Source organism: Dunckerocampus dactyliophorus, chromosome 4 (genome assembly GCF_027744805.1).
Source record: "Dunckerocampus dactyliophorus isolate RoL2022-P2 chromosome 4, RoL_Ddac_1.1, whole genome shotgun sequence".
NCBI lineage: Eukaryota > Metazoa > Chordata > Actinopteri > Syngnathiformes > Syngnathidae > Dunckerocampus > Dunckerocampus dactyliophorus.
Window position 1 is genome coordinate 33,401 of NC_072822.1, and position 14,295 is coordinate 47,695.

The 14,295-nt window shown below is 43.0% G+C and overlaps 1 protein-coding gene across 3 annotated transcripts in view; it reads right to left on the reverse strand.

Annotated features, from left to right (window-relative positions):
- Positions 1-6,746: 6,746 nt before the first annotated feature.
- Positions 6,747-14,295, reverse strand: part of LOC129179522 (dynamin-1-like) — a 43,188-nt gene continuing 35,639 nt past the window's right edge. For all 3 annotated transcript variants that reach the window (XM_054772849.1, XM_054772851.1, XM_054772850.1), the window contains 5 exons: positions 10,012-10,179; positions 9,855-9,941; positions 9,624-9,778; positions 9,394-9,558; positions 6,747-7,797 (listed from right to left, as the gene is read on the reverse strand). In XM_054772849.1, the coding sequence (XP_054628824.1) occupies positions 7,776-7,797; positions 9,394-9,558; positions 9,624-9,778; positions 9,855-9,941; positions 10,012-10,179 (597 nt within the window). In that variant the 3' untranslated portion in view covers positions 6,747-7,775. The remainder of the gene's footprint in view (positions 7,798-9,393; positions 9,559-9,623; positions 9,779-9,854; positions 9,942-10,011; positions 10,180-14,295) is intronic.

The following is a 14,295-nucleotide window of genomic DNA, read 5'->3' on the forward strand; positions in this document are numbered from 1 at the left end:
GATAGAATTGTAGATCTAAATGCCCTCACGTGCTCAATCCAATCCAATCCAATCCAATCCACTTTATTTATATAGCATATTTTATAAACACTGTTTCCAAAGTGCTGCACAGACTACCAAAACCTCAAATAATAAGTAAATAAGGGAATGTAAATGTAAATAATAAGTGAAAATTACTACAGTAAAAAGCAAAAGATCAAATAAAAACAAAGAAACGTACAACAATAAAATATTTAAAACAACAAGTAGAAACAATAAAAGCAAAAAATCCAAAAAGTAGGTAAAAAATAAATAAGTAAATTAAATTTAAAAAGTAAAATAAATAAAACCATTAAAACTAAAAAAATAATAAAAGACACAGAGGAGGTTAGGGCTGCCGTCAAGCTGAAGAAGTCTTATCGAGCATGGATGGCTTGTGGGACTCCCGAAGCAGCTGATAGGTACCGGCAGGCCAAGCGGCACGCGGCTTCGGCGGTGGTCGAGGCAAAAACTCAGGTGTGGGAGGAGTTCGGTGAGGCTATGGAACATGACTTTCGGTCGGCCTCGAAGAGGTTCTGGCAAACCGTCCGGCGCCTCAGAAAGGGGAAGCAGTGCCCAGTCCACACTGTTTACAGTGGGGACGGGGGCCTGCTGACCTCGACTGAGGATATAGTTGGGCGGTGGAAGGAATACTTTGAAGCCATTCTGAATCCCACTGACATACTTTCCATAGAGGAAGCAGAGGCTGAGGACACGAACGTGGACAGTTCCATCATCGTGGCTGAGGTATCTGGGGTAGTCAAAACGCTCCCCAGTGGCAAAGCTCCGGGGGTGGACGAGTTTCGCCCTGAATTCTTCAAGGCTCTGGATGTTGAGGGACTGTCTTGGCTGACACGTCTCTTCAACATTGCGTGGAAGTCAGGAACAGTACCTCTGGATTGGCAGACTGGGGTGGTGGTCCCCCTTTTCAAGAAGGGTGACCGGAGGGTGTGTTCCAACTACAGGGGGATCACACTCCTCAGCCTCCCTGGGAAAGTCTATTCCAGGGTGCTGGAGAGAAGGGTACGACAGTTAGTCGAACCTCGGCTACAGGAGGTGTAATGTGGTTTTCGTCCTGGTCACGGACACTGGACCAGCTCTACACCCTTGCAAGTGTACTGGAGGGTACTTGGGAGTTTGCCCAACTGGTCTACATGTGCTTTCGGGACCTGGAAAAAGCATTCGACCGTGTCCCTCGCGGTGTCCTGTGGGGGGTGCTCCGGGAGTATGGGATTGTTGGTGCGCTGCTACGTGCCAATCGGTCCTTGTACAATCGGAGCAGGAGCCTGGTTCGCATTGCCAGCAGTAAGTCAAGCCTGTTTCCGGTGAACGTTGGCCTCCGCCAAGGCTGCCCTTTGTCACCGATTCTGTTAATAATTTTCATGGACAAAATTTCTAGGCGCAGCCAAGGTGTCGAGGGAGTCCAGTTCGGGGGCCTTAGGATCTCGTCTCTGCTATTTGCGGACGACGTGGTCCTGATGGCCTCACAAATATTAAATTATAGCTTAAGAAGAAACCAAAACAAATCACAAAGTTGGGATTTTGGAGAAGTTAGGGTTAGGGTTAGGGTTAGGGTTAGGGTTAGGGTTACCTATAAATGAAAACTTTTCAGAGATGATAATACCGGTACATGTTTTTTTCCGCATCTGTTACACATGCACAAAAAAAACAAAAAACAGTGCAGACATTTTTGGTTGATTTGATTCAACAGGTGTAGAATGTGTATTTTTGTCATATATACTACGAAACATGGAAAGAAGAATATTATGCAGTGGGAGCAGCATTCAGGTGGAACCTTTGTCACGGGAGCTGTTGTGCCAGGATTAGGCGTGAACTTCCGCCAACGCCCCAGACACAATCTGGACGAAGAACTGAGTGCTCCGCGTGTCATTGCTGTGATCTACCTTTATCTGTTCTTACAGGTCAGTTGTTGGTGAAAGGAACTAATATCATCTCTGTAACGCTAAACAAATGTATTTGTGGGCTCCTTCACACACGCACGCACATTGCACATGGGCACCCGCATTATCTTTGTTAAACATGAGAAATCCCTGGGGCAAATCATGGAAGCCATTAGCACACTTTCTTCTAATGTTACCGCACTCGATCAGTGGCTGGCATTGACTATCTCACCTGAAGTAGCTTCCTCCACTCAGCCACTGACTCAGTATCTCACCCACCAGGCTCAGAGAGAGCCTAATATCCCACATCCTCTTCGTTTTTCGGGGGAATCAGGTTTGTGTGAACAATTCTTCCATCAATGTTCCTTAGTGTTCGACCAACAACCCAGCATCTATGCGTCAGACAGATGAGTCTACTTAATGATAAATCGGCAGCTTGGGTTGTGGCCATCAGTAAAGCCGAGTCCTCCATCCGCTCGTCTTATTCTTTGTTTTTGGGTGAGATACTTAAAGTTTTTGATCACCACGTTCGGGGTAGAGAAGCTGGTAGTTGGCTTTTGGACTTGAGACAACGGAATAGTTCCGTGGTGGATTTTTCTATTAGCTTCCGGTTTTTGGCGGCAGAAAGCAGTTATGATGACGCCGCTCTCCGGGGAATTTTTTGCAAAGCCCTCCAGACCCGCATTAAGGATGAGTTGGCCATCAAGGATGATACCTCCACGCTGGACGAATTAATTGACCTTGCTGTGCGTTTGGATAACCGACTGCAAGAGCGCGAGGTGGGAGACGGCTGGACCCCGACGCCGGCTAGACGCTGAGTGGCTCCTGCACCATCCAGGGAGGAGTGTAAGGAGAGCCCTCGCATTGGAGACCCCACTCTTCGCTGCCGAGGAACCTATGCAGCTGGGAGGTCGACGCTTATCATATGAGCACGCCGCTTTCGTTTGCGTCTCGAAAGCAAATGAGATGGAGCTACCGGATTCCTGCAGCTGTGTTCAATCAGCAACCCTTTTAGTCTCCTCACCTGCAGCGAGCCAGTGCTGGATTATTCTCAATGGTTGTGCTTCCAGACCATGTGCTTTTCTCCTGCTACCACTTACCTTATCCTCCTGTTGCAGTTCATCTGGCTACTCCAACCAGCCCTGTCGTCCTGCTGCACCAGACCTCCGTCCAGCTCATGTGGTAGTTCCAGTACCTTTTTGTTCATTGCTGTCCTTGTTTTTGCCCACGGTGCCCTCCTTAGTTTTTGCACCGTCGCCCTGAGTTCCTGTTTATGCCTCCTCTGTTTGCACATTAAATATATTTTGAACTTTTGGTCTTATACCTGTGTCTGCATCTCGGGATCCAAGTAACACGGATCCCTGAGCCTGACAATTAGGTCACTTTGACTTGGTCACTTCGACCCAGCTGTGGAGGAACTACCAGAGACCATCGTACCTGTAGCCCAAGTCTTGGGGGTCTCCATTGGGAAATTAAGGAAAAGGTGACCAAGGCAACATCTGGCATGGAGCGTCCCGAGGGGTGCCCGGAGAATAAACTGTTCATGCCACCGGAACTGCGCTCACAAGTCTTACAATGGGGTCATACTGCCAAGATAGCAAGTCATCCGGGGGTTCAACGTACACAGTTTGTGGTAACCCAGAGGTTTTGGTGGCCATCCATGGCGGCTAACGTCAGGGAGTTCGTCGAAGCCTGCTCTGCAAGGCTGCCCAAAGCAAGCCATCTCATCGCCCGCCCGCAGGTCTGCTACATCCCTTACCCACTCCCTCCCGCCCTTGGTCACACATTAGACTTCATCACTGGATTACCCTCTTCACAAGGAAAGACTGTTATTCTCAATGTAGTAGACAGATTTTCTAAGATGGCTCACTTTATAGCCTTAAACAAGCTGCCGTCATTGTTGGAAACGGCGCGACTGCTTTTGAAGCACGTATTCCGCATTCATGGGATTCCAACGGACTTGGTGTCGGATCGCGGACCACAGTTCGCCTCGATGGTTTGAAAGGCTTTCTGTAAAGCGCTGGGAGCATCAGTCAGCCTTTAATTGGGCTATCACCCCCAGTCTAATGGCCAGACAGAGAGGGCAAATCAAGATTTAGAAGCCGCCCTCCGTTGTGACTGCCACCGGCACCCCTCCTCGTGGGCTTCCTATATTCCCTGGGTGGAGTATGCCCACAATTCGCCCACCAGTTCGGCTACAGGTATGTCACCCTTCAAAACTGCTTATGGTTACCAACCACTCATATTTCCTTCTCAGGAGGCAGAGGTCACTATTTCAGTGGTCCAAATGCTCTTATGACGAGCTCGTTGAGTATGGAGGGAGACAGGGGCAGCCCTTACAAGAACGGCAGCACGTAATCGTTGGTTAGCAGACCGGCATCGGACTCCCGCTCCCGCCTACCAGCCGAGTCAAGATGTCAGGATGTGTGGCTCTCTTCACGGGACTTACCTTTGGCAGGTACCAACAGGAAGCTAGCACCAAGGTTCGTGGGACAGTTACCAACCCATCATTCGTTAAGTTGAAGCTCTATGAAAGTCCATCCTGTGTTTCACGTCTCCCGCCTCAAACCAGTCTCTTCCAGTCCACTGTGCCCTCCGGCCGAGGCTTCTCCTCCGCCGCGCATGATTGATGGCTTGACAGCTTACACGGTGAGAGCAATTTTAGACGCGAGAAAGAGGGGTGCAGTACTTGGTTGACTGGGAGGATTATGGGCCAGAGGAACGCTCTTGGGTTGCTCGCTCCTGTATCCTGGATCCATCTCTTATTAGCGATTTCCACTCGCTTCACCCTGACAAGCCAGGTAAGCCACCAGGGGTCACCTTATGAGGGGGGTGGGGGGGGGGGGGGGGGGGGGGGTTGCATAATGTCATGGACTTGGGTGTTGCCCTGCTGCCACCTAATGTCTGTTCTGTTGTAGGACACCCAATCACCAGGGGAGGAGCTCAGGTACACCTGACAGTAATCAGCGGTGGACTATTTAGTGCCTGCGCTTCCTCTCACTTGTTGCCGGAACGTCTCCCTCGCACACCTGATTCCCATGCCTGTTCTTGTTCTCTTGTTACCCTGTTCCCTCGTTCTGGTCACGCTTTGCCTTTTATAGTGAGTATTGTTATTTATGCCTGCTTGTGTATGCAGTGGTTTTTGTTATAGTTTGTTTTTCTACTTTTCTACTATTTCTACTATTTTTGTATAGTTCTCCTATCACCTTTTGTGACTGTGATTTTTTTGTTTGCACTTTTTATTACCTGCTATCCGTGTGTGCAGCGCCTTTAGTTACCTTTTTGTGTTATCTGTTTTCCCGCGGCTTGGCCCGGTGTTTGTGTTAGTCCTTTTTTCTGTGAACATTCTTAATTAAAATTTTTGTATAGTGAATATTGCTATTAAACCTTTTGTTACACGGAAGTCATTGTTTGTCCTCTCTGCATATTGGAATCCTTACGGCCACGCTGCATTTCGTGACAAGCACTTAGAGTATGTATGTTAAATATGTGCAGCACTATAACGCATGATGCACTATAGTGATAGGAAACTCAATGGGCAACTATACAACTTCCAACATGACATACTGTATATGACACTGTATATGACACGAGACATGGACGAACAGCTTCACGACTAAATATGCATTCCATCCATCCATACATTTTCTATACCGCTTCTCCTCATTAGGGTCGCGGGGGCATGCTGGAGCCTATCCCAGCTGACTTCGGGCGACAGGCGGGGTACACCCTGGACTGGTCGCCAGCCAATCGCAGGGCACACATAGACAAACAACCATTCACACTCACATTCATACCTATGGACAATTTAGAGTCACCAATTAACCTCACATGCATGTTTTTGGAATGTGGGAGGAAACCGGAGTACCCGAAGAAAACCCACGCACGCACGGGGAGCACATGCAAACTCCACAAAGAAATCTTCCTGATCTCCAGACTGTGACTGTGTGTCCAACGTGCTAACCACTAGACCACCGTGCGGCCCGCATTCCATCCATTTGGGAACAATTTATCTGTACTCTGAACTCCAAACTGAAAAAACAAATTCATACAGATTGGAAGGTCTGCTACACTTCTACATTTTAGGTGTAGTGTTCCCCACTTTATATGTCCCTGGTGGGTGTGTCCCCTGGGGATGGTCACCGTGGATTGTTGTGGTGGTCAGTGTGGCCCGTCAACAACCCAAGCACGACCCTCTTGCTTTCTGATAGGTCGTTGACCTGGAAAATGGCAGAACAAGTCATTAGTGGCCACTGTTCCCCTAGAATGTGAAGCCAGGACATGATGGTGTGCAGACGATAACCTCCGTAAACCTCCTCCTCTGTTCAAGTGGATGTAAATGGATTTTTTCCAGTGATACACAATTTGGACATTGTTGTTTTGAAAAGGATTGTCCCTCCTTTTGGAGATGCAGATGAACGGCTGACTGTGGGCCTACAGGAAATGTTGTGCCACACGTTTGTGTAGAGGTTGTTTGATTTCAACTGAGTGCCAAGGCAGGGACTTGCTTAGTCTCAGGATTGGGTGGTCACATGCTCAGCGGCCTGTGCATGCTCCTCCTCCTACCCCAACTTCAATGCCGAAGCCCAACCCAGCCACGACCAGGGGCATATATAAATAAAGACATCAATAAATAGAAATAGAAATACATGAGTGAGTTATTCAAGGTGCTTCCACAGTTTTATGGCTTTAACTTAGACAAGGAACTCAGAACTGGACAAGGAAAGTCCTAAGTCTATTTTGTTGCATTTGGTGGTGTAGTGAAAGATGTACCAGATCTTTTTGCAGGTGTTTTGTGTCACTGTGTTGACATACAGTATAAGCTAGTTCAACCACTCAATCAGACCCCTTTTTCACTTTTACTTTAATGACATTGACAGGAGAAGAACATGGATACACATACCGTATGTTTTACACAAACACTACACGATGTAGGCCTACTATACCTCCTCAATGTGTCAATATGATTCAATACTGTAGTACATACAACACTGTTGTGGTGACACGAGTATACAACATGACATGTCACAATGACGCACACAGTAACATGCTAATGCAACACACATGCTAACAACATGACATACTTTATATTGAAGAAAACCATCAAAAGGTCAACCTTACATTTATAAATCTCTTATACAGTGCCTCAACAACTAAGATCCTCATCATCACCTACAGTATATCCATTTGAAGAATCTTACAACAACCTTTCATATATTTGAGATAGAACGGTCATTATTAATGCATGCACTTGCACTTATGCTTTGTGAATTATGACACACATACAGTATTCATATATGCATGATTCAAACACATGGCTTGTTTTTGTTTGCTTGGAAACATGTCAACATCCTATAAAGAAGTCATAGAAAATTATAGTTATGATAATAAATACTGAAAGTGAATCAATGAATGAATAATCATTCATTCCAAACAATGTAGTAACTTTACATTGTAAAGATGAATCTTTTCAATGTATCTTGACTCAAGAGAACAAAAAAAGGAGATGTTACCTTGTTAGCTAGCCCACTAAGGGCCTGCAGAGACCAGACCAGCATTCATAGGACATAAGGACAAATACTGTACAACCCCTTCACTTGTCTACCATTCATATTATAACATAGCACCAAACAACATGAAAACAAAAAGGCAACACATACTGTTCACATCACACAAGCACGTTCTTACCAATTCTATTCACACGTAAACACATCAACACGGAACACGTTATCTGTAGGACAACAGTGCTGTCAATCATCCCTCCATGGCGGGGGAGGGCAGGATGACAGGATGAACAGCAATCTCAATCGTGGATGAGAAGTTGCGCATCAGGGGAACGTACAACTGACGAAATCCTCACGGGTCACTAATTGAGATTCTAAAAGAAGATACAATTGTTATCAATTCCTGATTCCAGCAGTTCCTGCTCAACACAAACACCTGCAAACTATAGGAGGAGGTAGAGCTACTCGACCTCTCTTTTTTCGTTCTTAACAGTGGTACTTCACTTGGGGGGTGAGATGCATGAGGAACTATAAAAGGTCAAATATTCACTTATGCTTTGGCTTTGTTACTTGCTGTAACAGTAGTCAGCAGAACACCATTTGTTTAGCAACAAAAGCCGAGTGAACCTGAATGCTAATGCTACCAGCCTAGCGCTAAAGCTACAATTGGATGTGATGGCGCTGTAAACGTGTGCTCAACGCTGCTATTTATTTTTGAGGTATTGTTATTTACAGATGAGAAAGACCGTCGGGACTCATTTGAGCCCCGTGAGATCATCATTGACTGAGGACATCTTTGTTGGACACTGTGGACACACACTTGCCAACAAAAGACGCAGCTCTCATCCTTTACTGACTTCTTGTAAAACTCACTTTGCTTAATATCTTTTTACTTGAGATTTGCTTTACTGACACTTTAATACAAAAAAATGGGACCTAATATTGACTGTTTTTTACACTAAGTGTAGAAGTTAGGTATGTAAATTCAATATGTGATTCGATATGCATCTAAATACACCAGTTAGGATACCATTCAAAAAGCATATATTTTAACAGAATGATTCGATACGATTTGATAAAGCATACAAACAATATGATTCCATACTAGTCAACAGTTGCATTTGCTGATGTAGATATCAATCTTACATGATTGTATAAAAGTGTCATTCTTACAGTATTTTCAAAAGTGTAAAAGAGCACATCATATCCCCAAGCATGCTGTAAGGCAGGGGCTCCCAAACCACATCCAGGTACAATGATAAAAAAAAATAAAGAATTTAACTACAACAAATTTGATGTAAAGAGATATCAATTTTGGAAATACGGGCTGTTATTTTATTCCATAAATAATATACAGTTAGAAATCCCACAGTTTTTGCATGTTTGATGTGAGTGGTGACTTGTCCTTGAAGGCACCATGTAAAGTTGTCCCACGCTGCACAGATAGACTACTATCCTGTATTTTCAGCCTTTTTCTTTCACCTCATATTTGCTGCCAAATGCTGCTACTACGTGGGAAAGCATAAAATCAATTAGATGGCTATAAGGTACTGCTGATGTGTTGAAAATCTTCCCTGGTTTCTGACTTATGCGCTGCTCATGCTATGTACATCCATTCTCATCTTCAGTCATGCTAAGCTACGGAGCATGCGTGCCAATCCTTTCGCTGGCCGCCAAGGCTCTGCGTTGTTGTCAAGCGGTTGTCGGTCTGACGATACCTGGTGCGTGTCTACAATCCATTCATCTAAGGATTTATGTCTGATTCTTATCCATCCAGCAGGCTGAGACCTATGCATCCACATCTCTCGCTTGTAGCATTGGTTTGTCCTTCACATTCCAAAGAGAAATATACCACCCCCGCACATCAGCATGATTTGAATAAATTACGGTACTCTGACTTTCAAATGTGGTGGAAAAAGGCTTCTCTTAAATAAACAAGCACGGCAGCCATGGTGTCACTGTGCAACTACCTGGGAACTCCATGCGGTGGTGCTCTGTTGGGTCGACATGGGACAGAAGCTCCAGGATCAGGTGAACCCGCAGGACGTGAAGGGGGTCCAGGTGCCGCACGACTGCCTGGGCGAAGGGGGCCAGGAGGTGCTCGACGTTGTGGTGTTGGACTGGACATGGGTGACCTAGTGTGACATTTTTTTTTTTTTTTACTGCAAAATAATCGTAAGACACGAGCATCTTGTCGTACCTGCGGCCTGATGGCATCCCCGTCACCTGCAGCCATGAGTCATCAACGGGTGGTGGCATGGCAGTGGTGATGGTGGAGGTGCTGATGTCACCAATGATGTTGAGACCTTCACGAAGAGCATGGTACATCCTCAGCATGTCATCACGATGCTGAGCCTGAGAGACACACAACAGTTGTAGACGGTTGAAGATACTGTATGTGGAGGGAGGTGGCTTTCTGTTGAGACTCTACCTGCTCTTGGGATTCCTCCATGAGAGTGTTTTGGTCGGCACACGAGTAAAGCTGAGCCAGTAGGTCAGAGTGGATGAAGTCTTTGGTCTGATTGGAAAAAAAGAATGTCACATCAACCCTTCCATCACTTTCTGTGTGTTTATAACGTGTGTCATACATTATTGACCATCAGGTGCATGATGGTCTTGGGGACCAGGTCTCTGACAGTGCGGTGGATGATGGACAGGTAAGAGTCCACCAGGTTTCTGACAATCTCCACCTGCCTCTCAAGTTGAGGGTCGAGAGTGTGGATCTGCCCGTCTGTGCTGGACTCCTCCACCTCCACCTGCAACCACACACACCCATCCAGTTACCTCCTACAAGAGCTAGTTCTATTCTATCAGGTTATCTTCTACAAGAAGTAGTTCCATTCTATCAGGTTATTTCCGACAAGAGCTAGTTCTATTCTATCAGGTTATCTCCTACAAGAGCTACATTCATGTGAAAAAATTAGTACATCCCATTAAATATTCAGCTCTTTATTAAGAAATGTTCACCTATCAATGTCTGATCTTGTTTTTCTTTATCTCTGGAAAAGAAAGTGATTTAATTGCAGGTAAACAACAAAAATTTACATTGTTTTACTCATTAAACAAAATATATCAACAAAAATGCATATTCTAACTGAGGAAAAAGTTAGGACACCCTTATCCAATCCAATCCAATCCACTTCATTTATATAGCACATTTTATAAACACTGTTTCCAAAGTGCAGCACAGACTAGCAAAACCACAAATAATAAGTAAATGAGGGAATGCAAATGTAAGTGTAAATAAAAAGTAAAAATCACTACAGTAAAAACTAAAAAAATCCAATAAATAACAACAAAGAAATGTACAACAGTAAAATATTTAAACAGGAAGTAAAAACAATAAAAAGCAAAACATTCCAAGAAGTAAGTGCCCGCAATAATGGAGCTTGTCTCAAATAAGATCTTTAATGAATTGATTGTCCTTGGTGATTTGAATCTGAACTGGTTATTGACAGTTTCTGATGATGTGAAATCTTTCTGTGATGCTTTAAATATTTTTCAAATTGTTGACAAGCCAACACGTCCAAATCTAAAAAATCCTGAAAAATCATCTCTTATTGATGTCATATTAACCAATGCTCCTCACAAATATTCTGAAGCTTCCATATTTGTGAATGACATCAGTGATCATTGTGTTATTGCAACTGTTAGATCTGCAAAAGTTTCAAAGACAACTCCAAAAATCATACGAAAGCGTGATGTAAAACATTTCTCGGAACAAGGATTTCTTCATGATTTGTTACACTTCGATTGGGAGAAAATATACACAATTCCTGATGTTGAAGTTGCTTGGAGCTACTTTCATACACTATTTTGTGATATGATCAATAAACATGCTCCATTCAAAAAATATTGAATCAAAGGACGAAATAATGCTTGGTTTACACCAGATCTTTCAGCTCTTCTTCATAAGCGTGACCTTGCATGGACTAAAGCTAGAAAAAGTAACTCAGATTCTGACTGGATGGCTTTTAGACATTTAAGAAATTCTTGCACTGTAAATATTCGAAAAGCTAAAGCTGATTATTATATGTCTCAAACTTCAGAGAATCTGAGTAACCCACAAAAGTTCTGGAAGTCTATAAATTCATTGTCTGGAAGTCATCGTGGTGTTGAGCTACCTCAATGCATTTTAAAAGATGCACATTTAATTATGGACAAAGTTGAAATGCTTGATTGTTTCAACCAGCATTTTGTCTCCTCTGTTTTTTTGTTTGAAACATCCAACCTAAATACCAATTGCTCTTGAGACAGTAATGTATATTGTCAAGGGCGGTCTTTCAATTTTACCCCCATCACGGAAGATGAGGTGCTGAAGGCACTGAAGCTTTTTGATAAAACAAAATCAGCAGGTCCCGACAAAATTGAGCCTTATTATTTGAAACTTGCTGCAAACATTATTGCCAAGCCATTGACATATATTTTTAATCTTTGCTTGTTCACTTGTGAAATCCCGAGTATTTGGAAAACTGCTTATGTACACCCGCTACTTAAGGGAGGTGATGCAAGTATATTAAATAATTATAGGCCTATTTCCAAATTGTGTGCACTGGCTAGGCTGTTGGAATCATTTGTAAGTGATCAATTGAATGATTACTTGGCCAATCATAGTATTCTTTGTGGTGTTCAGCCTGGTTTTCGGTGGCGCCACAGTACAACTTCTGCTGCTCTTAAAGTTATTAATGACTTTATTGAATATAAAGATCAAAAACAACACTGTGCAGCTCTCTTTGTTGACCTTTCAAAAGCATTTCATACTGTGGATCATCTTATTTTAAAACAACGATTGATTAGTGCTGGCCTGTCAGAAAAAAGTTCCAAATGGTTTGGCAATTATCTTTCTGATCGATACCAGTGTGTACAGGCTGAGGGGTATACATCAGGTCTATTGAAAGTGTCTAAAGGTGTACCGCAAGGTTCTGTTTTGGGACCACTTTTGTTTACTTTATATATTAATGATGTTGATAAAACTGTGTTAGATGCAAAGTTTCATTTCTATGCTGATGACACGGTCTTATACTGCGCAGGAACTACACCTACTCAGGCTATTTTTAACTTGCAGCAAGCTTTTAATTTGCTTCAGAAATGCCTTGTTGACTTAAAACTTGTCTTAAATGCACAGAAGACTAAAGTAATGTTGTTTACAAATACTTGGAAATCTAATTTTAAAAATCTGTCTAATATTATAACACTACAAGGTTCTCCTATTAAACGTGTGTCAACCTATAAGTACCTTGGATTTTTGCTTGATGAAGCACTTTCTTTTGCCCTGCATATTCAGCAGCTGGCAAAAAAATTAAAATTGGGTTTCCTTTTCAGGATAAAATCATGCCTTTCTTTTGCTGCCAAAAAGAGGTTGGTGTCTGCAGCATTCTTATCAATGTTGGATTATGGTGACATTTTATACATGCATGCGCCAGCTAAGGCCTTACATGCCCTTCATACTGTTTACCACGGTGCTTTAAGGTTCATTACAAACCTAAAATCCTTCACACATCATTGTGTTTTTTATGATAATGTCGGCTGGTCTTCCTTGTCTTTACGCAGGCTGAAACATTGGTACCTCTTCGTATATAAAGCTATGCTCGGACTGCTGCCTAGGTATATATGTGATTATACTTTGCCCAGAGAAACTGATCGCTATAACTTGAGATCTGAAGACTTTATCATGTTGACTGTTCCAAGAGTCAACTCAGAACAAGGAAAAAAGGCATTCAGTTATTTTGCACCATATTCCTGGAATAAGATCCAATCTGACTTGAAGCTGGATCAGTTGGTCTCAATTTACTCTTTTGAGAGACTTTTAAATGTTTGGTTTGAGAAATTATCATGCTGTAAATGCTTTTCCTGATTAATTTTACTACCTTGTATTTTTATTGTTTTATTTTTTATTATTATGTGTGTACGATGGTCTGATGTAACCTGTAAATTGTGCTGCCTCTTGGCCAGGACACTCTTGAAAAAGAGATTTTTAATCTCAATGAGGTTCTCCTGGTTAAATAAAGGATAAATAAAAATAAATAAAAAAAAAAATCCAATAAATAAAAACAAAGAAACGTACAACAGTAAAATATTCAAACAGGAAGTAAAAACAATAAAAAGCAAAACATTCCAAGAAGTAAGTAAAAAAATAAAAATAAAAATAAATAAGTACATTGAATTAAAAACTAAAATAACTAAAACAATTAAAACAAAAAAAAGTAAAAGACACATAGGACCATACGACTCACGCCGAGTTAAAAGCCAGAGAATAAAAGTAGGTTTTAAGACGAGACTTAAAGCTTGCAGTTGTGGGGGCCGTTTTTACATGAGGGGGGAGAGTGTTCCACAGCTTTGGACCAACTACAGAAAAGGCCCGGTCTCCCCTGGTCTTAAGTCTGGCCTTAAGCACCACCAGTTGGAGCTGGCCTTCGGACCTCAATGTGCGCGCTGGAGTGTAGATTTGGATGAGGTCCGAGATGTACCGAGGGGCCAGCCCATTCAAAGCCTTAAAAACAAACAATAAAATCTTAAAATCAATCCTAAAATGCACAGGCAACCAGTGCAGGGAGGCTAAAATTGGGGTAATATGCTCCCTCTTTTTGGTTCCTGTTAAAAGCCGTGCTGCAGAGTTCTGGCCTAACTGTAAGCGAGAAAGTAATTTAAGGTTTATTCCCGAGTAAAGCGCATTACAGTAGTCCAGACGTGACCAAATAAAAGCGTGCATGGCTTGTACAAAATGTTGCAATGATAAAAATGATTTGACTTTGGATAAAAGCTGAAGATGATAAAAACAAGATTTTACAACGCGTCTGTGTAGGCTCTCAGTTGTACAGGAGTTGTCCAACGAGGAAAAGGCTTCTTGAGACGTCATCTGTACTTCTTTGAAG